The sequence below is a fragment of the Nycticebus coucang genome, chromosome 11 (assembly GCF_027406575.1).
Source record: "Nycticebus coucang isolate mNycCou1 chromosome 11, mNycCou1.pri, whole genome shotgun sequence".
Lineage (NCBI taxonomy): Eukaryota > Metazoa > Chordata > Mammalia > Primates > Lorisidae > Nycticebus > Nycticebus coucang.
The window spans coordinates 40,681,364-40,704,912 of record NC_069790.1 but is presented as its reverse complement, the minus strand read 5'-3'; the positions used below and the strand labels follow the sequence as shown (position 1 = coordinate 40,704,912).

At 37.0% G+C, this 23,549-nt stretch overlaps 1 protein-coding gene across 7 annotated transcripts in view; it reads left to right on the top strand.

The window, feature by feature from the left end:
- The window catches only part of HDAC9 (histone deacetylase 9), a 1,013,994-nt gene that overhangs the window by 742,325 nt on the left and 248,120 nt on the right, over nucleotides 1–23,549 (top strand). For all 7 annotated transcript variants that reach the window (XM_053609475.1, XM_053609477.1, XM_053609481.1 and 4 more), the window contains 2 exons: nucleotides 7,310–7,443; nucleotides 22,190–22,310. In XM_053609475.1, coding sequence (XP_053465450.1) covers nucleotides 7,310–7,443; nucleotides 22,190–22,310 — 255 coding nt within the window. The remainder of the gene's footprint in view (nucleotides 1–7,309; nucleotides 7,444–22,189; nucleotides 22,311–23,549) is intronic.

The following is a 23,549-nucleotide window of genomic DNA, read 5'->3' as shown; positions in this document are numbered from 1 at the left end:
TTCATGATTCATGGGAGGAGGTCAAAATATCAACATTTGCAGGAGTTCGGGAGTAGTTGCTTTCCACCCTCATGGACAGCTTTCAGGGGTTTAAGACTCAATGGATGAAGTCACTGCAGATATGGTGGAAACAGCAAGAGAACTAGAATTAGAAGTGGAGCTTGAAGATGGGACTACATTGCTGCTATCTCATGATAAAACTTGAACAAATGAGTTGCTTGAACAAACAAAACGATGAACAAAAAAAGCAGTTTCTTGAGAATGTAATTCTGGTGAAGATGCTATAAACATTGTTGAAACAACAACAAAGGAGAATGTTATATAAACTTACTGATAAAGCAGTGGCAGAGTTTGAGAGGATGGACTCCAGTCTTGAAAGAAGTTCTACTGTGGGTAAAATGCTATCCAGTAGTATCATGTGCTATGGAGAAATCTTTTGTGAAAGGAAGACTCAATTGATGCAACAAACGTCACTGTTGTGTTATTTTAGGAAATACCTCAACCACCTTGACCGTTTCCACCCACACTATCCTGAGTCAGTGATCATCAACATGAGGAAAATCCCTTCATGAGCAAAACGATTATGACTCTCTAAAGGCTCAGATGACTGTGAGCATTTTTAGGGATAAAATAATTTTAATTAAGATATCTACTTTGTTTTTTAGACTAATGCTATTTCACACTTAACAGACCATAATATATTGTAAATATACCTTTTATATGTATGAGGAAAACAATCCCTCATCTGATTTGCCTTGTTATGATTCCTGCTTTACTTTAGTGATCAGGTGTGACACCCCCAATGTCTCTGAGGTATGTCTGTATTCAATTGCTCTTCTCAGGAGCAATCTCAATGTTTTTTGTTTAATTATTTTTTCCCTGACCTCTGTATTTTCTCACATTCTGTGCATCTCGTAGTCCTTTCCTTCATATTTTTAAGGGCTTTTCAAGTTTGTATCCACAGCACTGATCTGGGTTTCTGAAATGTGAATTCTTTTCTTTATTGCCTTCAGTAGAAATTTTAATTTCACTACTTTTTAATTTCCTTGCAATCTCTATTTATCATATCCATCTTTACTTTTACTCATTCCATTGTCTTTTTAATTTAGTTTTACCTCTCCCTTTAATTTTTGGCTCCTATTTTATGGGACCAGTGTCTTTTGACATTTGAGGAGGCCAAAACATTTTCTGAAATCTTATTTTGGTTCCTATAGTAAATCATGTTCACTGAGCTAAATAGTATGAATGATATTTCCTTCATAGTTTCTGTTGTATATTCTCAAAGGTCCTGTAATTTTTTTTCCTCACTCATTCTTGAATGTAGAAAAATCTTTCCAGATATTTTGCCAGCAAATGTGTAGTGAATTGTGTTTGGCTTCACTTTTTGCCAACTTACATGCTGGTTGAATCTCCTTCCTGGCTCTATAGCTGCATGGCAACACTTAATCCAATTCCTAAACCCTAACAAACTTTCATATAGTGTTACTTGGAAAACCTATGGTGGGAATTTCTTCTGCCTACTTCTTTTCTAGCAGTCTGACACTCTGATAAGAGGGTGTACATGAATAAAAAAAAAGAAGAATAAACAAAAAATAAAACAGTAAGTCTTAGAAAATCCCTCTTATCTAGTAAGAGGCATGATTTACCAACTGAAAAATCATTTTTGGATATTACATTATTTGTTTGCTGGACACAACAAAGTTTTCCAGATAACGAAATAAGTATTACCCAATATGCACTGTTTGGTACGTACTTTGATTTATGTGTTCCTGTTAAAAGATATAATACCAAATATTACCGGTAGTAAAATGTAAGGAGTGTGATAGAAACAGGAAAAATAAGGCAAGATAAGCCTTTGGATAGATTAGAGTCATGGACTGAGAAAGTAATGGCAGCCATTATGCGTGTGACTCAGAGGTTTTTAGATATGATTCTTGTTTCAGAATAGTCCTTTGTAGCCATTTAGTAACTCTTCCATTTGCAGATCACTTTATTTTTTTTAATTACTTTGTATTTTATTTTTAATTTTTTTATTATTTGGGATTCATTGAGGAAACAAAGAATAAGTATACACTAATTGTATTTTTTAGGTAAAGCCCTCTTATAATTGTGTCCTGCCCCCTTGAAGTGTGTCATACACTGTGACCTCTGTCCTCCCCTCTCCCGGGTATCTCATTCCCCTACCCTACCCCTTATATTAACTCATCTACTGTCTTCGTATTAGAATTGACTACATTGCATTCTCCATTCTTGTGACACTTTACTAAGAAGAATGTATTCTACCTCCATCCAAGTTAATACAAAAGCTGTAAAGTCTCCATCTTTTTTAATGGCTGAATAGTATTCCATGGTGTACATGTACCACAGCTTGTTAATCCATTGCCGGGTTAGGGGACATTTAGGTGTTTCTACATTTTGGTGATTGTAAATGGAGCTGCAATAACCAGTCTAGTGTAGATGTTCTTATGATAAAAGGATTTTCTTCTTCTTCTGGGTAGATACCTAGTAATAGGATTATAGGATCAAATGGGAGGTCTAATTTGAGGAGTCTCCATAAAAAGAAAAGAAATTTAATAACAAATGACATAATCTGGAGCATCGCTTTTGTGGTATTTGCTTTTGCTCATAATTACACACTTAAAATTCAAAGAAAGAAATCCTGACTGGACATATCTTATGTTTAAGATATTTACTCTGATTTCCTAATAGTACAATTATTTTCTTTTTGTACCAGAGTTCTTTTATTTTTAAAGGTTTTTTATTATTTATTTATTTATTTATTTATTTATTTTCGAGACAGAGTCACAGTCAGTCATCCTGGGGTTGAGTGCCATGGCATCATAGCTCACAGCAACCTCAAATTCTTGGGCTTAAGTAATTCTCTTGTCTCAGCCTCCTGAGTAGCTGGGACTATAGGCACCTGCTGCAATGCCCAGCTCAGAGTTCTTTTATTAAAAATATGTCATTTAACTACATTTGTATGTGTCTCACTTTTACTAGTAGGTCATAAGTTAAATGCAATCAAATGAAGCTGCTGGTATCTGGAACATAGCAACTATTCAATAACTGTTCACTGATTCTGCATCTCACAAGAGAGATGCCATATCAAGTATATTTGTATTATGCTAGTCCTTGGACATGGGAGGAATTCAATGTGCTGTTTCGCAAATATCATGGGAAGTTGTGAAACCTCAGGTAGTTATCAAAAATGCAATATGAAATTGAATGTGAGTAACTAGGAATCTCAATCAAGAGTTTTAGGTATAAATATTTGAAACTCAACTTTTATTATAGAGACAGACAGACTCAACCTAACAGCTTATACTAGCCTGAGTATAAGTCTGAGAACATAAATCAATTCCATGGCTAAACACTAGTTAAGTACATGTAATGATTAAGCAGAGGAGAAAATACTACATTAGATGCTTCCATGGCATTATCTCATTTAATGAAACTGAAAGGTAGCTAAAACACAAAGCCTAAGCTTATCTAAAAATTTATCAAAAAAATTCCAAGTGTTATTTTGGTGTATGTGTGTAGATAGATAGACAGACAAATAGAAATAGATAGTAGAAAACAAACAACTGGAGTTTAAAATGCAGGTTAAGATTTTAAAATTCTTTTGTATATTTTTCAAAATTCTGATTTTAACTCTTGTCTCATTGATTAAGAGAAAAGTTGATTCATCCATTGGCCTTTGTTATGTTGCAACCGTGGGTGGGGCAGAAAGAGTCAAATGAAAGTAGAATTCCAAATGAATCATAAAGAGAAGAGAGGCTTATTTTTCACCCTACAAGGCCTTGTTTTTGAGAAACAAAGTGTAGGGAGGTAAATGGAAATGAAGGATGAGGTTCCAGTCTCACCTTGCTGTCTATCTGTTAACACCACAGTGATACATCAAGATGAATCAGTGGAGGCTTGGGGTTCCAGATTTTATTCATTTCCCCTTAAATTCATATGGCTTTCCAAGAGCTCCGGGACTTTGTATTATAATCTCCAGATACCTGGCAGTACTTTCCAGCTACCATAAACTGGTTTCACATTTTTTTCTTAGTATTTGGTTAGCAGAAAATGTTGTTAAAAGGGGAAAATTGCTATGAAGATGAGCTTACATATGTCAAGAGATGAAACAGTAAAAATACTAAGCAACATAATGGTTAGAATCTTGACCCTTAAAGAATATATTTTCAAAATGAGGCAGATACTATACTTTTTTTTTTTTGTAGAGACAGAGTCTCACTTTACCGCCTTCAGTAGAGTGCCATGATGTCAAAGGACTCACAGCAACTGTCACTTATTCATTAAAAAATACTTTATAGGACTTGCTTTATTTCAAGGATATTTATAGAAACTGAGGGTTCAGAGGTAAAAAATGCAACCGCAGTCTGCTTTTTCATACCATATAGTGAAGAAAGGGTTTAATTAACAGAATTATAGAACAACTGCACATAATAACTGCGATGAATGTTCTGAAGCAGATCTACAGGATGCTACGAGAGCTATAGTTAGAGATGTCTGGAGATCTCAGGGAATTCTTGGTTGAGAATGTGACATTAAAACTGAGCCTGAAAGAATGAGAAGGAATTATCAGGATGAGGGCTAGACTTATATGACTCAGGAAGAAAGGGTTTCAGGCAGAGATGGAGCACTGTGTGAAGAGCCAAGGCTGGCAGCGTTTGATGTCTTTGAGGAATGGAAGGAAGGAAGGGAGGGAGGAACATGGAATGAAGCTGGAAAGACCGGGAGAGGCCTATCTATGCTGGCCTTGAGGAGTTCCACTCTCATCGGTCAAGTCACTGAAGGATTTCAACACAAGTGTCAAAGGGAATAGAGTGAAGGTCTGGTAGTCAGTTGCAAGGCCATCTCAGCAGTCCAGACTGGTGATAATAGTACCTGCTGCTATGTATGGTTTTGGCAGTAGCACTAAAGAAAAGTGAGTGACTCGACATCTGTTTTGGAGCCAGGGACAGTGGCTCACACCTCTAAGCTTCTATCCTAGCTACTCTGTCAGCTGAAGCAAGAGGATCTCGTGAGGCCAGAAGTTTAAGACCAGCCTGGGCAACATAGACCCCTGTTTCAGAGAGAGAGAGAGGGTGGAGAGAGAGAAAGACAGAGATGGAGATATGTCTTTGGATAGAAAACAGACACGATCTTGGTTCATTGAGAGGAAGTGTTGAGATGATACTAAGCATGTCGGCATGAGTAATGGCAGATCTTGTTCCCTTTGTGAAAATAAAGAACACTGTGTGAGGTTTAAGATCATGAATTCAAAATCAGAGACATATGAAAACCATGAGACATCCACATGGAGATTTGGGGTGGGTAATTGAATGGGTAAGTATGCAAGTATGCTGCTCAGGAGAGAGGTCAGGGCTGAGGATGAAAATGTGAGAATAAGTGGCACAGGGATGGTTTTGAAGCCCTTTGAGTCTTAAGAATGGATATTATTTGGACTAGTAAAATGATATTTTTTCTTAGACATAATTTTTACCACATGGTTTTAAAATACATGTGCCATTCTTCTGCATGATTTTAGTATGTTCAAGGAAAAATATTTTCCTCTCTTGAGTAACATTTCTCTAACACAATAATGTAAGACAAAGGGAGAATGAAATGTATAAAATTTGCTTTGCAACATAAATTGCTGGTACTTACCAGTTCTTGAATGGATTTTTTTAATGTTGTTCTTTAATTTCTTATCATGAATTCTTCCCCCCACTCTCTCCCAAAGGGCATTCACTTTGCTGGTCACATTGGAAGAAATTTGATTCATTAAATAATTTCTTATGTTAGGCAATTTTGTGGGCAATCTATTCCCTCCCTTCCCCAAAGAATAGAGTTGAGGATGAAAATATTTTTCTAAAATGAGACAGAATTATAACTATCATCTAATTTTTTCTCTTTAAAATTCCTATTTTAAGTCCTTCTAATAATTCATTTCTCCATCACATTTTTATAAGCACTTTCCCATAACAGGATCTAACTGTTTAACTGAGATATGAAATATGCTAATATGTTGTTATGTAATTTCTTATCATGAATTCTTCCCCCCACTCCCTCCCAAAGGGCACTCACTTCGTTGGTCATATTGGAAGAAATTTGATTCATTAAATAATTTCTTCATGATATATTAAAAGCAGATTATAGTCATTATCTATGTAATCTCTACTAACAGTATTGCAATTGACATTCATTTTTAAAAAGTAACACTTCAAACTTCCCACAATACTATAATCCTATGATGTCCATATTGTTTACGCAATGGCATAAATTATGGGAAAAACACAAAGAAGAAACCTGTTTGCATAACTTAAAGGAATTGCTAAACAGAATAGACAAGGAGTTGGAAAATTCTACAGTTTCTTACAAGGTTGGAACTGTTGATGAAGGATGAAAAGAGCCAGCTCACTTTGTGGCATCTATGAGAAAATTAAAACCTTTAGGGCTTTGGTCTCCAATCCCTGGTCTGTTAGGAAGTGGGCCACAGAGCAGGCGGTGAACAGTAGGCAAGTGAGCGAAGCTTTGTCTGTATTTACAGCCCCTCTGCTTCACTCGCATTGGACCTGAGCTCCATCTCCTCTCAGGTAAGCACCAGCCTTAGATGCTCATAGGAGCGCAAACCCTACTGTGAACTGCGCATGTGCGGGATCTAGGCTGCACACGCCTTATAAGACTCTATGACCTGACAGTGTGAGTAGGAGCTGAGGCGGTGGTGCCAGTGCTGGGACTGTCTAGTTGCAGAAAAACAAGCTCAGGCCTCCCACTGATTCTGCATTACAGTGAGTTGTGTATTTTGTTATAGATAACAATGTAATAATAATAGAAATAAAGTAAACAATAAGTGCGATATGCCTGAATCATCTCAAAACCACTCCCACCCCAATCTGTGAAAAAATTTTCTTCCATGAAACTGGCGTCTGGTGCCAAAAAGTTTTGGGACCACTGCTCTACTGAATTTAATTATTTGTCTAAAATAATTCGTAATGTTTTAAAATACTGGCAGCATTTCTATTGTTAATCTGACATTTCTTAAAATGTCATCATCTTCATCACTTTGTAAGTAAGTTTCCCCAAGCTAGGGTCACACTACTGGTCAATCCAGGGGTTGATGTTTTTGCATAAATATCCAGATAACCAGCTGGACTCAATAGCTCTCGTGTCCTCCTGAGAGTTTGCTGATCTGCGTTGTTTTTCTCTTTGTAAAATTCATTTTTTAAAAAATGATTTTTTGAATAATCTCATTATCTTGTAATGTGTACTCTGCTGTTGTTATTACTCAGCGTGGTGCTGTGTTTCTTTTGTCTTGCAGGAATTGCCTATGACCCCCTGATGTTGAAACACCAGTGCATTTGTGGCAATTCCACCACCCACCCTGAGCATGCTGGACGAATACAGAGCATCTGGTCACGACTGCAAGAAACTGGGCTGCTAAATAAATGTGAGGTAATCCTGAATTGGCCACACTCTTTTACTTACTTAAATAAATCATGTAAGGAGGCCAGTGTTCATTTGAGCAGTAGTAGAAAAATGCCAACTATGTAGCACAAACACTGTGATTGATGAGCCATCACAGTCACAAGTAGCACAGAACTACTGACCCTGGGCCGGACATACAGTAGGTGCTCAATCAGTGTTTGATGTGTGTGTTCTGTTGTTACAGCATTAGTACATACACATGGTAGTTTGCAAATAGGCAGTATTTATTGAGCTCATCTTCTGAGAAACTTTTTGCAAAGCATTAAGTGGTAAGTAATTTTTATTTTTTGTTATAAGCTAAAATTTGAATTTAGATATATGCCACTTTTGCCTCATGGAAATGAATAGATTTGAAAAGTAGTAACTATCTTTGTAACAATAAAAGTCACTTATATACATCAAAGTAGCTGATAATTTTTATATTTTTATGGTAAGTGTTTGACTAATTTCATTTTACCAATTTTTCTTTAGATTCATTTCTGTAGATTCCTGGTGAATCCCTTTTTTATTTAGAAAAATCTGTTTAGGCTTTTAAAGGTTAAAAGCAAAAGTGGTATCAATTAAGAAAGGTTTCTGTTGTCAAATTTGTAAAATATCTAACTACCAGTAGCTATTTGATTCTGCATTTGAGTTTAAGGCGTTTTTATGTTGGATTTCCTTCTTCGATATTCAGAGAAAGACACAGAACCAAAGAACAGTGAGTTAAAAACTTCAGCCTGTAAGAACAGGGAACACTTCTGTCTTATGGAATTTTATAACTCTAGTGCCTAGAAAATGTCTAGAATATATATAGATCCATTAAAAAATATTTTAATCAATAAATGTAAAATCATGTTAAAAAATACAAGAAACCCTACATAATCATCCCCAGCCCAGGAAAGAAATTCAGTGGATAGTGTATTGACTATAGTTATGTCGTGAGAAAAGTGATACATTGAGACCATATTAAATTCACTATGTTTCAATAAAATAAAAGCAATGTCAACCCAAGTGTCCATCTACACATGAATGGATGAATAAACTGTGGTCTATGTATACCATTCAGCCATAAAAAAGATGGAGAATTTGTATCTTTTGTATTAACCCAGATGGAGTTGGAGACCATTTTATTTAGTAAAGTATCACAAGAATAGAAAAGCAAGTATCCAATGTACTTAATATGAATATGAAACTGGTAGATGAACAAATGCACACCCACACAAGAGAAGAACTCAATTAAACTCAAGTTGGCGGGAAGGAGGCGGAGGGGGGAGAGAAGGAGACAGTGGGATTGGTGTGCTCTCACCTAACAGGCACAATGTGAAAGTCTGTGGCACATCCCCTGGGTGAGGGACACAACTAAAACTTGGACTCTGGGTGGCGCCTGTGGCTCAGTGAGTAAGGCGCCGGCCCCATATGCCGAGGGTGGCGGGTTCAAACCCAGCCCTGGCCAAACTGCAACAGAAAAATAGCCGGCGTTGTGGCGGGTGCCTGTAGTCCCAGCTGCTTGGGAGGCTGAGGCAAGAGAATTGCGTAAGCCCAAGAGTCAGAGGTTGCTGTGAGCCGTGTGACGCCATGGCACTCTACCCCAGGGCGGTACAGTGAGACTCTGTCTCTACAAAAAAAAAAAAAAAAAACAAAACTTGGACTCTGCCTAACAAATGTGAACAATGTAACCTAATCATTTTACCTTCATATTAGTTTGAAATCAATTTTTTTTTTAAAAAAACAATGTTTTATGAGTACTTTTGGGGTCATAATGCTAACTATATATGGTTATTTGCAGGTATAAATTCTAAGGTCAGGCTTTGCACAGTGCTGATTATAATTTTTTATATAGTTGGTGTCAATTCCTTTCATGTCTTTCCAAACTCTCCATAGTATGTTATTTTTAGCATTGTGTAATGTAGTCAACAAAATTCTTACTCGAATTCAATTGAGTTTTAACTGAACTTATAAAATATTTTAGTTGATATAGAAATTCATAAAAAGACAAAATGCTCCTAAGGAGCATTTGCCTGTATTTTATAAAGTGAGTTACATCAGTGTGATCCTTTTCCTCTGCAAACTACTCAAAATAATTGAAATTTCAGGATGCACAAGACATTCAGTGGGTTAATTTCTAAGAATAAATAATTTTTATGGATTTTTTTTTTCTTACAGGGTGACTAATACATTCCATCTCATAGGTGAACTAAATTGGTTATTTTTCTTACATCAAATTGTTGATAATGTTTTATGGATCATTCAGCAGTTGAGATTGTGAATGAATATACTATAGTACTCTGTACAGATTTATTCTCACAAGGTTTATTATATATTTATGATAGAATTATCAAATATTTTCCATATTTAAAGCTCTGCTTTGGATTAAATGTATCCTTTCTGTAGAAACCCCAAAGTGAAGGAAAATGAGCTAGATTTATTCATCTGGTTCTCTCCTTCAGTGAACGTCCATCATTTATCTTTTGCCAGTGGCATCCATATTCTATAGCAAGAGACTTTCATAACTTTGGTTCATTTTAGAGTTATCGTTAAGTATTTTATGTTTTTGATAATGCATTTTGGAGGCCAAATCATTCTCTTTTCTTATACAACCCTGTATGGAGTCCATGAAGCCTGCTTGTGGTAGGCTGGTCTTAATGGACAAAATGCATTTATTCATGTGAACATCCCTGTCTTACCTTTGCATCTGCTGTAGATGTTTTCCTGCTCTGCAGTTTCTCTGTGCTTGTGCCAGCTGAGTCATTGCTCCTTACATTTTCCACGTTCAAGTTTTGTTATATCCTGCAGCAACTGGCCTGGTCCCAGCCATTTTAAACTGGCAGTGGCTGATCAGAGCCTTCACTTACATCATTAGGTAGTGGTAGTCCTAAAACCTGTTACCCGAGGGAGAGCTGTACACAAAAGAGGCAAAATATAGAAATAAATGACATGAGTATGGGTCACACTGGTCTTATCATCCCTTTCTGGTCAGTCTTCTTTTTCAGTTCCTCACACGTCACACTATTTTAATCTTGTCTTATTTGAAAGCATACAATTCTGTTTATATAGCACTGAATAATTTGACATCAAATGGTGACATGTCATAAGCCCAGTGGAGTTGACAAGTAAGAGTGAGGCCAGCCCCAGCCTGGTCAGATAACAAGAGCCTCCCAGTAACACTGAACCACAAATTACCATATCAGAAGAGCACATATCAGAAGGTGTGCTCTTAATGAAGATCAAGTACCAACATCTTATCCAAAACTTTATGACAGTGCAAACAAAACGCACTTTTCGTCACATAGTGTGATGACCGTTCATCAGGGATTTGTTTTCTTAAGTAATGAAATTATTGCCCACATATATCTGTTTGGTCCTATGTTATCAAATAAATTGTTGGCCAGATGAAATTACTTGCTCTATGACTTTATGAGATGCCAACCTAGACTAAAACATGAAATGAAATTTCTAAAATTGTTGAATAATAATTTACTTTAAAACATCTAAGAATTTAATATTCCTCTGCCCTTACGTGAACAATTTTAGGAATATTCAAAATGAAGTTTTAGCAACCATTAACTACATAAAATTTATCTTTTCTAGAGACTTTTAGTTCCATGAGATAAAAATAGAACCAAAAGGAAAATATTGTTTTTATGACTTATATTTTCTTCCTGAGTATTTTTACCAGAAGAATAGGGGAGGAAATAAAAATGGAATATACAGAGATTATTCCAAATCAGTTTTACCTGATCAGAAATAGTAGAATTTATATCATTATCCAGGGCTTTGCCCAGCCCATTCCTTTACTAAGCACAAAGGAAACAATTTATACATATTCTTTGTAGATTTCTTTTAATTTTTTTGATTTGACTAGTTAATTCTATATTCAGGTTTATTAATACATTATTGAGCACTCTTGCGAGGACGTTAAACTTTCTATCTCATTGCCAAATTATTTTGAAACATTAAATGCTGTGGAAAAAACAGAAACATAAGCAAAAATTCTAGCAATTTACAAAATTTTGTAAGGGTCAGGGTCATTAAAGAATCAGAAGACAAGCTTGCCATAGAGGTAAGGAATGTAATGGATCAGGTACTGTGGGTGCGTGGTAGGTACTTTGGCTAGCTGAAAGGGCAAGATTCCTACCCCAAAGGTTTGCTGATTAGTGTTTCTGAGCCTTCTAAAAAATGTCAAAGCCAATGACACTATCTGCCCTCTGAGTTTACCTGTTCACTCCAAAAGAGGAAGTTAGGTCCCACCTCAGGTGTGAGTAACTTATTTACTCAGATACTCAAGGACCTAAATAAAGAGAATCAAGGCCATTCTTCCAAAATTGGCTGGGAGGGGTACCAGGAAATTAAACACTAGCTCCCTTGCCTGCTCATATCTAAAGTGAGCTGGCATGAGGGGATACAGTCACTGTTGGCTGGGACCCCAAGGATTTGCTTACCAAGCCTGATGTCTAGGTTATGATTCTCTCCTAAGCAGTATGTACAATTTCTTTTTGGTTGTGGAAAGTACGAATTCAACTCAATTGATGGTGGCTCATTCCTCTGGGAGGCTGAGGTGGGTGGCTTGCCTGAACTCTGGAGTTCGAGACCAGCCTGAGTAAGCAAGACCCTGTCTCTACTAAAACTAGAAAAACTAGCCAGGTGTTGTAGCACCTGCCTGTAGTCAGGATGCTGAGGCAAGAGGACCTCCTGAACCCAAGAGTTTGAAGTTGCTGTGAGCTATGACGCCATGGCACTCTACCCAAGGCAACAGAGGAAGCTTTTGTCTCAAAAAAAGAATAATAATAATGAAAGAAAAGGAACTCAACTCAGTTGTCCAGTTGTCTCAAAAGACAGAGATTTGTTAGATTTCACAGAAAATGATAAAGTCATGTGGGAATATAATGTATACACTGGGTCAATGCATTGTTTACCAACATCCAGATAGTAATCTGCCATCTTTGGTACTATTTTCCTGCCATGTTTGTGTAGCTACCCTGCATTAGAAATTGAGCCATACTTATACAGAGGAGCAGTCTCGAATGTTGACATATGGCACAATCATCTGGCAGGATGCCAAAACACAGAATTCCAAACTCATTCCTGATTCAGTATGTCTAGAGTGGAGTCCAAGATTTGTATTGCTAATATATGTGTGGTGATTCTGACATTACTGGTTTGGACATTACACCTTGAGAATGGTGATATATCCAATCAATGGTATTTGTCAAGAATTTGATTTTCCAGGCACCTCTATTAGAAACAGGAGTCAAAAGATAAATTCCCTGTCTTCAAGAAGGTTACCATCTGCAAACATTAATCAAAGGAGCATACAAGTAAAAATATAATTACAAACTCTCCAGGGGCTTTGAGTCATGAGTTTTATATTGCTGTGATTTTGAAGACTCTATTATTGATTGGGCTTGGGGAAGAAATAAAATGAGAAAGGCTGTGGTCATCTGCTTAGCTCATCTTGTCAGCATGCAAGGGGACTTGGAGAAGGAAGACGTAACATTATATGTCAGGGTGTGAAGGGGAAAGTATCCCAGATCTTAACTGGGAAACCCGTTCTCCTTCTGTCTTTATGTGGGTTTCTCTGTGTATTGAGGTTACTATTTCAGTAGCACAAAAGAGAAGGCATCTCAGTACTGTTGGCATGCAGAGGAGAGTCAGCTTTCCTCAATCGGGGGATAGTCCATTTTTTAATTAATGAAATAACAGTAAAGTGATAGAAAAGATGGCAGTTTGAAAACATGAAAAGGTCTCCTTTGTTTGGAAACAGTAGACGGATCCACAAATCAAACTTTTGTTTTATGTCAAGTCATTGAGCAACGTAGGAAATTAATCAAGATGGATTCCTTGAAAGGTGATTGTTCAACACTAGATTTGACCTTTGTTCTGCCATCAACTATCTGTATACTTTTGTCAAGTCATTTAACCTTGCTGATCTCTGTTTTCCCATGTGCAGATGAGGGCATCAGGCAGGCTATTTGCTCTAGTGATGCGTGAAACTACAATGGCTAAGGAGTTCTTTCGTATCCTAGAACTTTTGATTAAGAAGAAGCTAAAGTTTTAGGATGTTTGAGTAAACACAATGCTCTTAGTGTGTAAGCTCTCGTGTAAATTGGCTCTGCACACGAGTCCCGATTAGTAGCCAGAGAAAACATTAGTCCTGATTATATTAGATTACAGCAGTTACATGGGTTAACTTTTTTTGGCATGACATGACACTGTTTTTAAAAAGTTGAGGCAGTTACTAGTCCTTCATGCCAATACCATTTAACTCTTTCCCCCATTGAATCATTTATATTTAGTTTAGTGATTCTACTGGGAGCAAAGAGCAAAACCAGCAGCTTTCTTATCACCATGAGAAATGAATCTGGAGGGGTCTTTTGGTGTCCTCTTCAGAAATAAGCTCTTTGATTAGGCACTTGGGTTTCTGAAGTGTGTGCTTCTGATAAAAAGAATGTGCTTATCTGTGCTGAAAACGAAGTTGTAGAGAATGACCCGTCATCTGTTACAAATGCACTTGCAGTTGTTTTTCCAGAAGTGCTCATGACTCCCAGCCTCACCAAGCCACCCACAGACATTTGCTTGCTCTCACATTTGTTTTGAGAAGAATAACATTTTATAATGCTTTTGTTGGATTACATATTACATGGAATTTGCATTGCCTCTTTGTGACTAATATTGCATAACTTTGTCTCGCTTAATTCATAAGTAAAAACCATAAGCAGTGCCCTGTACTGAAATGTTTAACTCTTTTGTCCAAGTGCCAACACAAAGTAATTACAAAACAATTCTGAGACACAAAACTAAGCACAGTTGTCCCTTCTGGGACTTCTCAGTAGACCCAATGAGAAAATGGAGAGCAAGTTAAGGATAAAAATCTCAAGATGCAAAGGAGCTCAGGGATGGGATCGCCAGCACCTTTTCTGCCCACCTAGGAAGGAAGATGAGAAAAAAGGAAAAATATATTTTTTTCCAAATCTAAGTAAAGAAATACATTACTCTATGGAAAAACACTTTTGGAAGGTGCAGATTATCTGACATCAAGACTGGAAAATGGTGAATACTTCAAGTTAATGGAAATTCAATTAAATTTGTTTTATAGAGCAGTCTAACTAGATGGCAGCACATAACAGCTCACTGTTTTGTTTAGTTTACAAAAAAAATTTTTTTGTATGTGTTGTGTCTTAGAATCTAACCACAAAGCAGTAAGAAACTCAAACAGGGAGCCCTGTGAACTGTCTCTAAAGGACATGGCAGGCTTGGGAAGCAGTACAAATTATCTAGATGTGATGAGTAAATCTGAGTATGTTATGTCATTTTTCTAAGAGATATTTGTATATTACAGTTGAGTGGACTCAGGGAGATAAATACATAAAAAATAATTGTGCAATTTATGATCAGAATTAAGTTGATCTGGAATTTCTTTAAAAACTTCTGCCAGAAAGAAAGAATCAATGTGGAAAACAGCTACCAAAATAATGATAATGGAAATTATAATAATATAATTAATCAGGGAACTGTCCTTCTGAGTCAATTTGGAACACAATACAGGATTTTTGAAACAACAGCATTAAAGTTTATTAATCAAAATTAGTAGTTAGGTATTTCTCAGCTATTGAAAACTATGGTGTTAACACAAAATACTGTGGAGAGAAAGTTTGTTTCATATATGGTTAAAGCAATGCTTTAAATAAAACCACTGACATGTTTATTTACCCTTTAAAAAATTACAATATAGGAAATTCAGTTGCATGAAGAATTCTGAAAATTGAGAAGTTAAACTAAGGGATAAAACTTCTTGTTTCCTAATGAGCAAAGTGACTTGAAATAGGTAGAAATAAAACTTTACAAATACATAGTACATGTTTGTTACCATCCCAGCTTTTTTACCATTCAAATCTTATTGAATAAGATTTATTGCTTCTCTGTAGTGCTTTAGAAATTGCTCTGTACCCTGACATATTTTAAAATAAAGAATAATGACTGAATCAACTAGTATTAAGACACTTGACATTTTGAAGATAAGACAGATCTTTTTTTATTCCCCAACATTCTGTCCACCAACCAGGTATTTTAACTATTCCATAGTCCCAAATATGGGTCAGTACAGTGGCAGTATCTTGAATTCATTTACGTGCAGGAAAAATGGATAGATCCCTCTAACATGTGATTCTTGACCAAGGCTTCCCTTTAGAATTCAATGGGTGTTTCTAGGTGTCTGGATACCCAGACTTCACCCAGACAGATTTAATAAATAAATAAAAAAAAAAGAAGCAGCTCTGGAGGTCAGTCCCCAGGCGTCAGTGCCTCTTAAACTGCCCCCGCTGATTCCAAGGTACAGTCAGTGATAGGAAGCCCTACAGCAAAGGCTCAGCTTCTTAGCATAATCTTAACAAAACTAATAGGCAAATGAATGAAGTATTTAGAGATGGGAGAGAACAGAAATAAGCATTTATCTGAGAAACAAACAAGTGGCATTAATTCAGAAGGGCTGTACACAAAACTGTTTAAAAATTGCTAAGTGTTCATTATCTTGATGTTGTCACAGGCAGGAATATGACCATAATTTTCAAGTATGATTAAACCTTATAAGAAATGGGCTTCAAGGAGTAGCTGGACTCCATTTGAAAATCCTCATGGTCAGGTCCCTCTCCTGCCTCACCCGTAGTAATTTATCATTACAATTATTATACTTGCTGGCCTAAGGCAAATCCATAAATCAAAGTAAAGCATATTTTATTAAATTTTCATTGTGGTAAGGAGATTTCCCATAGAATCTTATCATTTTAGGGCTAACAGGGCATATCAAAATAATTTAGTCAAACCTCCTATGTTTATAGATGGAAAATTCAAGGCCCAGAGAGATGTCTCAGAGCAGTCTACAGACATGTTACAGACATGTGGGAGTCCGAACTAAAAGCCAGGGCTCCCAACTTGGAATACTCTTTCATTCTACGTAACCAACAGAAAAGACCGAGGCTTGTCAGGGTGCCTGCCTGCTTAACAGCCTCCTTCCTTCTTTCACTTCCCTTTTGTCATGAGAAAAACTTTGAAGAGTTCTTCTCTGAGGAGGGCAGTGCAGAAGAGATTTGCAGTTGGGGGAACATTTGAAAGAACACCTTTTTTTTTTTTTTTTTTGTAGAGGCAGAACGGTGTCTCACTTTATGGCTCTCAGTAGAGTGCCGTGGCATCACACTGCTCACAGCAACCTCCAACTCCTGGGCTTAGGCCATTCTCCTGCCTCAGCCTCCCGAGTAGCTGGGACTACAGGCGCCCACCACAACGCCCAGCTGTCTTTTTGTTGCAGTTTGGCCGGGATAGGGTTTGAACCCACCACCCTTGGTATACGGGGCTGGTGCCCTACTCACTGAGCCACAGGTGCCGCCCTGGAAGAACATCTTTTATGCAACATTTAAAGAAGAAGTTGGTTGTAGCATTTAAAAACTCTAGTAGGTATGCTTGGACATTGGACATGAGCAATGGAACACCAGACATTTGTGGGAGTTTTGTTTGTTTGTTTGTTTTGAGGCTGGGTCTCACTCTGTTGCCTGGGCTGGAGTGTAGTGGTGTCATCATAGCTCCCAGCAACCTCCAACTCCTGGGCTTAAGCCCTCCTTTTGCCTCACCCTTCCAGTAACTGGGACCACAGGCATGTGCTATCATGCCTAGATAATTTCAAAAAATTGATTTTGGGGGTGGGGGGTAAAAATAGGGCCTCACTAATGCCCAGGCCTCCCCAAGTGCTAGAGTGAGCCACGATGCCTGGCCTTGCATTTGTTTTTAAGAGGGAAAAGTATATCAAGAGTATAAGTAAGACTATGAATTTACTCATTAAATATTAAGTATTGTATTTGCAACAGAGGGTACCTTTGATACATTGATCATATTTTTTTTTTTTTTAGTATCTATCGTCTTAAAGATTTTGTGGAAAAATATTTTAATTCCCACGTGTAGGGACAATGGATAAAATGTTTTCAGAAAATGAGATATTTCAGTGGAAATTCTTGCCTAATATGTCACCACTTTGAAAATGATTAAAGAAAATGGAGTTTCCCCCAGTGGAGGCAGGTACTTTGACTTGTCAAATTTAAGTTGGACATTTTCTCGTAGTTTGGAACTGCCACAAAATGAGCCCTTTCATGTTCTCAATAATACCAAACCAATGCAATCCATCTGTTCTGCTAAATTATTTCTAGTTCCCTAACCAAAAGCACTGCTTTTTCATGCATTTTATCATGATTTTATGCCCTTTATTGTATTTTACAAAAGGTTCTGATTCCTCCAGGGCCAATGAGATCTGATTAGGACACTGGCCTCAATCCAGGCTTTGAACACAGGAGGGGAAGAAATAGAACTGTTTCCTTTTTTCTCTGCTCCTTGGCAGAAAAAAAAAAAAAAAGAATCTATACCGTGTGTGTGCTCTGTGTGTGGGTGGGTGTGGGTAGGCTGCATTTTATCCTGTCATACTATGACTTTGTAGATCACGTTCAGAGCATTCCTTCTATAATCAGGTTGCATTAATGGGCTTTATTTCAGAGAGACTATTTCATTAGGAAAGAACCATGTGTGTTGTGAGACTCAATGATATGGTTATTTTAAATGACATTAGTCAAATGTACAACCTGACTATAGACTATTGGGGCCTCTGAACTAAATACGGTGATAGGAACCCTAAGTTTGACAAAAGCACTCGTGGACATTAGCTCCATTTCTGCTCTCAGGGAAGAAACTGAGGGCAAGTCACAGAGAATGATAATGTAATAATGAGCACAGTCCCACGTCACAAGTCTCTTTTCTAAGAAGAGCTATAAACTTTCATTCCTAGGCCTACATTCGGAAGGTATTTGAGACCTATATTTGGGTCTTGAGTGATAAATCCGTAGATGAAACTCATCCCTTATTTTTATTGAGTGTTGCAATATGCTCAGAATTCTCAAAACTCCTTTTGATCAGAGTATCATAGATGACTTTACATAGACATCCTCCAGACCAAGTATCCCTGAGAACGGAAATCAGTATCTCCCTACATTAAGATTATCAGAGAACTTTATCCCATTTTTTGACTTATTATGCTGTTGACTTTTGACTCAAGAAAACAACTTGAGAGAGAAATGAAGGGATAAAGGTTACACAGGAAATAGAAAATATGGGAAGGGATTAAATGAGAATATCTATATTTAAAACTAAACAAATAAAATGCTAAATTACTGATGATGATACCAGAAAATAGAAACTGTTGGAGCTCTCAGGAAAAGTTGAATGTGACAAATTTGAGGGATCTGATAAAGTGAGGCAAAACAGATCTACTCCAGAAAATCCTACATGCGAAGAAATAAAGAAAGCTGTTGCTATTTCAGGATTTTTAGTTTGGTCAAATTTCCAGGGCAGTGTCTCTGTGAGGTGCAAATCTCCCCACATGCTTTGCTCAGATCCTATCTGCAGATAGAAGCATGTTTTATGCTGAATTGGTTTTCACTGCTCTCTCTCTGTAGAAACACTCACACTATGTTTACGGAGCTTGCTCTCTAGCAACCAAAGAAGCAGAAGGTGATTGCCAAGAATGAGTACTTCTTTATATTTAGTGCAATTATTTTGAAAGAAATATTTATTATAGTAATAAGAAGAGCCAATGTGAAAAACTTGCTTAGAGTCAAAAGGAAGAAGGGGGAAAAGAAAAAAAAGGAGACATCCAAGTGAAAATTATGAATGGTGATACATTTTCATAACGTCGTTGAGGCCCAGAGTAGAAACTAGGAGGGAGTGCTCTAAGAAGAAGTAAATGCTGGGTAGCTGGGCCAGATGCTCTGTCCTTCCTGTTGGTTGACTGATCTTATACAAGGGGATGACGAGATTCTACAGGTGTCCTCTGTGATTGACCAGCATTTGAGCAGCTGTCAATCATAAGGACTCTCATTAGCAGCTTAGTGTCCCAATGTGTGGTGGAGGGTTCAGCTGGAACACTAGTGGAATTACGGGGAAATAAGGAAGGGAGCTGGGACAAGCCTGGAGAGCACGGTATATAAATTTACATGACTAGTGTATGGAAATGTAAAGGTGAATTTATTATTAATGTATTTAATATTATGCCAGATGCAAAAAAATAAATGAATAAGCTTAGAGCTGAAAAAAAATCTTTATAGAAAAAAGAGAAAGGGGAGAACATTGAAGTTTTTTGATGGTAGTCAAAACGTGGGTCTGTCTGTGAGTATATCAGTTTTAAGATACTGATATTTCATTGTATTGGCATAAATGATATTTCTCAGACGCATAGCAATGAGAGCTGGAAGCCCTGTTATTTCATGGTGTTCGTTACTCTGCTGGAGTAGGGTCGGTCGTCATAGTCTGTTTTCCTGTGCCCTTCTCAGTCCAATTTTAGATGACTCAAACTGTGGAGTTACCACTATTTATCTTGGGGGATTTTCCACCCCTGAAGTGTCACAGTTAATATGTTTCCTTTCAATGTTGATTTTGAACTTTCTCTGGCTCATTTTGTCTCTTTACTTGTCATTCTGCTTCTTTGATTGTTCTGGACTTCCATGTACTTTTCCACATTTAATGTTTACCAACAAGCTGCCTAGTTCAAAAAGATGTTTATTTATTTATTAGAAAGATGAGTCACTGGAGGCCATTACTAAATATTATTAAATCTGCCTTAGTCTCCTACACTAGGATTCTTATCTACCTATCTAGAATAATTTTTTTTTTTTTCTGAGACAGAGTCTCACTCTGCACCCTGGCTAGAGAGTGCCATGGCGTTGCAGCTCTCATCAGCCTCAAACTCTTGGGCTCAAATGATCCTCCTGCTCCAGCCTCCCAAGTAGCTGGGACTACAGGTGCTCACAACACCCAGCTAGATTTTTTTTGTAGAAACAGGATTTCATTTCACTCTTGCTCAGGCTGGTCTCGAACTTCTGAGCTCATGCAATCCACTGCCTTAGCCTTGCAGAGTGCTAGGATTATGGGCATGAGCCACTGCACCCAACCTAGAATGTTTTCTTTAAAGCATATCTTTACTTCTCTGCAAATGTAAATTGAGTTCCACAATGCTGCATGATAGTGTCAAAAACGGTGTTTCGATCCTATGAAAAGAAAATTCCATAAGTGTATTTGTTTGTTCTACCCATACAGGCAGAGTTTAGCCCATTCTACTTCCATCACTCCCTTCCCTATAGTCTTCCACTGTTTCTCGCCTACTATGACCTAGTCATTTATTTTCAAAGTCCAGCACAGCTCTGCCTCTTGCCTACTAAATGCTGAGGAAGTGTCTGTATATCAAGGTTTTCCCAGTCTGACTTCTTGCAAGGTTCTGGGAGTGGCCACATTACCTTGAACTAGGGAGGTTGAATATGGAATTGTCCTGGTTCTGAGAGAGAGATTGTCACCTGAAGTCTCTAAGTCAACTGGTGGTTCCATGGTTAGAAGTATAAGGGGACAGCATTCCCTGAACAGATTCTCCTTGACTTTCCCTGTAGTTATCTACTTACATATTACCTTACAACTGCCTTGTATTAGTATATGTTTCAAGTGAAATAGTAATACTGTCTCTATCATTTTAGGAAGCACAGCATTGTCCAAAAGTTAAGCTTAATTAACCTCATCATATACTAGCATGATGTTTAGATGTTTGTTGGGCTCATAGATATGTAGATTGAGAAATGTGGCCAGGAAGAACACTTTACATATGGGCTAGTGGAGGTTTAGGTTAACGTACGTGTTTGTCTATGGCGAAGGACCAATCTTAGTTAGATAGAGTGAATCCCCCTTCCGTGTGTCTAAAGCAGTGGGTCTCAACCTTCCTAATGCTGCAACCCTTTACTACAGTTCCTCATGTTATGGTTTTGTCACCACAAATTTTATGGTTGGGGGTCACCACAACATGAGGAACTGTATAGTAAAGGGTCACGGCATTAGGAAGGTTGAGAACCCCTGGTCTAGAGTATCTCAGACTACCTCTGGTTAAACAGCAGGCTTTGTTTTTGTTTAATTTCCAGTCTGTCAGAGTATCATAAAATGCTTTAAAAATGAAATACTACAAAAGTAAAATAAAAATTGCAGACATACAGGATTATAAAATAATATTAGATTCAAAAGATGTAAAAATTCTGTCAAGTTGCCATAAAATTTCTAAATATTTACTTGGAATTTTTATGCCCAACCTCATTACAGACTGTTGATAAACAAATCCTGAACTGTCGTCCATCCCATAGAATGCATTTGAGGAACTCCGAGACTAACAGTACTGTGAGGTGCACGCAAAAAGTGATTAGCGCAGTCATGATCATCAAATACATTAAAACCTAGTAGTATTTACTTATGTCCTTTAGCAAAGAACAAAAAATGTCTTCTAACTTCTTTGGGTAAGTGTAAAATAAATTTGTAATAAATTTACTTCATAGTTAAACAGTAGCCCCTGTTCATTTTTAAGCTGATACTTTTACAAAAGAATTAACTATTAATTTCTTTGTTACAGGTTTTTTTTTTTTTTTTTTTTTTTTTTTAGTGGCAAAGAAGAATATTCTTTTTGTCAATTGCCCATTTAGGTACCAGCAATCCATTGGATCTGAACCTTACACACAACTCATTTTTCAAATATTACTGTGGTACTTTACTAAAGCAAATCAATGTCACATTCCTGCATGATGAAACTCAGCTCATAATTAATCATTGTAAATGTGACTCGGGGGCTCATTTTCTTCTAAATGTTGTCAGTGGAGAACTGTAGGCTTCTGCTGTTTTCTTTCAGCGAATTCAAGGTCGAAAAGCCAGCCTGGAGGAAATACAGCTTGTTCATTCTGAACATCACTCACTGTTGTATGGCACCAACCCCCTGGACGGACAGAAGCTGGACCCCAGGATACTCCTAGGTCGGTACAGCCTTCCATTCCACTGAGAACAGCACATTCCAGCACTGTCATTAGTCAATGCTGGTGTCAGTTGAAAATACTTGGCAAGCAGTGTGACAAAAAATCAGTTTTTCCAACAGTGTTGCTCTGTGGAAAGAGTCGTTTACAATAGATGCCAATGTAGATCAGGAAAATCCTGCATTAGAAAATGACACTACGTTCCATGATGTTTATTTTAAGATTTACCTTTATTTGAAATGCATTTCTAAAGGCGTTTTGCATATAGGAACAAATATATGGCTGAACTCAATTCCTTGTGTTTTTAAACTAAAAGAAAAAAACATTTTCACATTTTTATGCAAATTTACCATCACCTTTCTCGCCTGTCTTGTCTCTCAGTTCTTTCTTCTATAAGCTTAACAGACAAAGGGACTATTACAACTTATTTTAAGTGAAAATTCCTTATTACTATGCCCAGCACTCAATGTTTCATAGTAGGATTTAATTTAAAATCTTAAAATAGTCATTTAATATATGCTTTACCAATGGCATTAAGTAGTATAGTAAATGGCAGAAATCAAAAACTAATAAACATAAATTTTTATTAATGTAGGATTTTTTAAGATTTTTATCATCAGATTTTAAAATAAAACATGTTGCGAAGTTTCATATAAAGTTTACATGAGTGATAGAAACAGTAGACTTTTAGAAACATCAGTGATAAAACATTTTAGCTGAAGTAATTATTTTCTTTTACTAATGATCATTTATAACTGAGTAACAACACACAGCATTCCATTGTCTCCAACAATGGAATTCTTTTTCAAATAAATCTATCACATCAGTTCCAAATTATTGGACCTTTTCACCAAATTCAGTATAATCTCAAAATGGTCTTACATTAACTAGTCCCAAAAAACTCTAAAGAAGGTGTATGACATGTAGTAGGTATCTTGAAAAATAATTACAAAGGGAAGTTGATTAGTACCCATTATGACACTTTCAATCTGCCTTTTTAATATGAGTGGCAAGGCTCCCCAAATTTATAGAGCACGGCATGTGGGTGAGTGTGTGAACCTGCACGCATGTGTAACAGGGCACGAAGTCGTAGCTTGGGGAGAAGTAGGCAGAAAGGGAGACACAAAACTACTCAATTTTTAGAAAGCATCTTTCTGAGATTTGGTGATGAAAAGCAGTTTATATAGTACGTGTAGTAGAATTAAAGTACTGTAGTGATAAAAATGCAAAGTGATTAGTCTG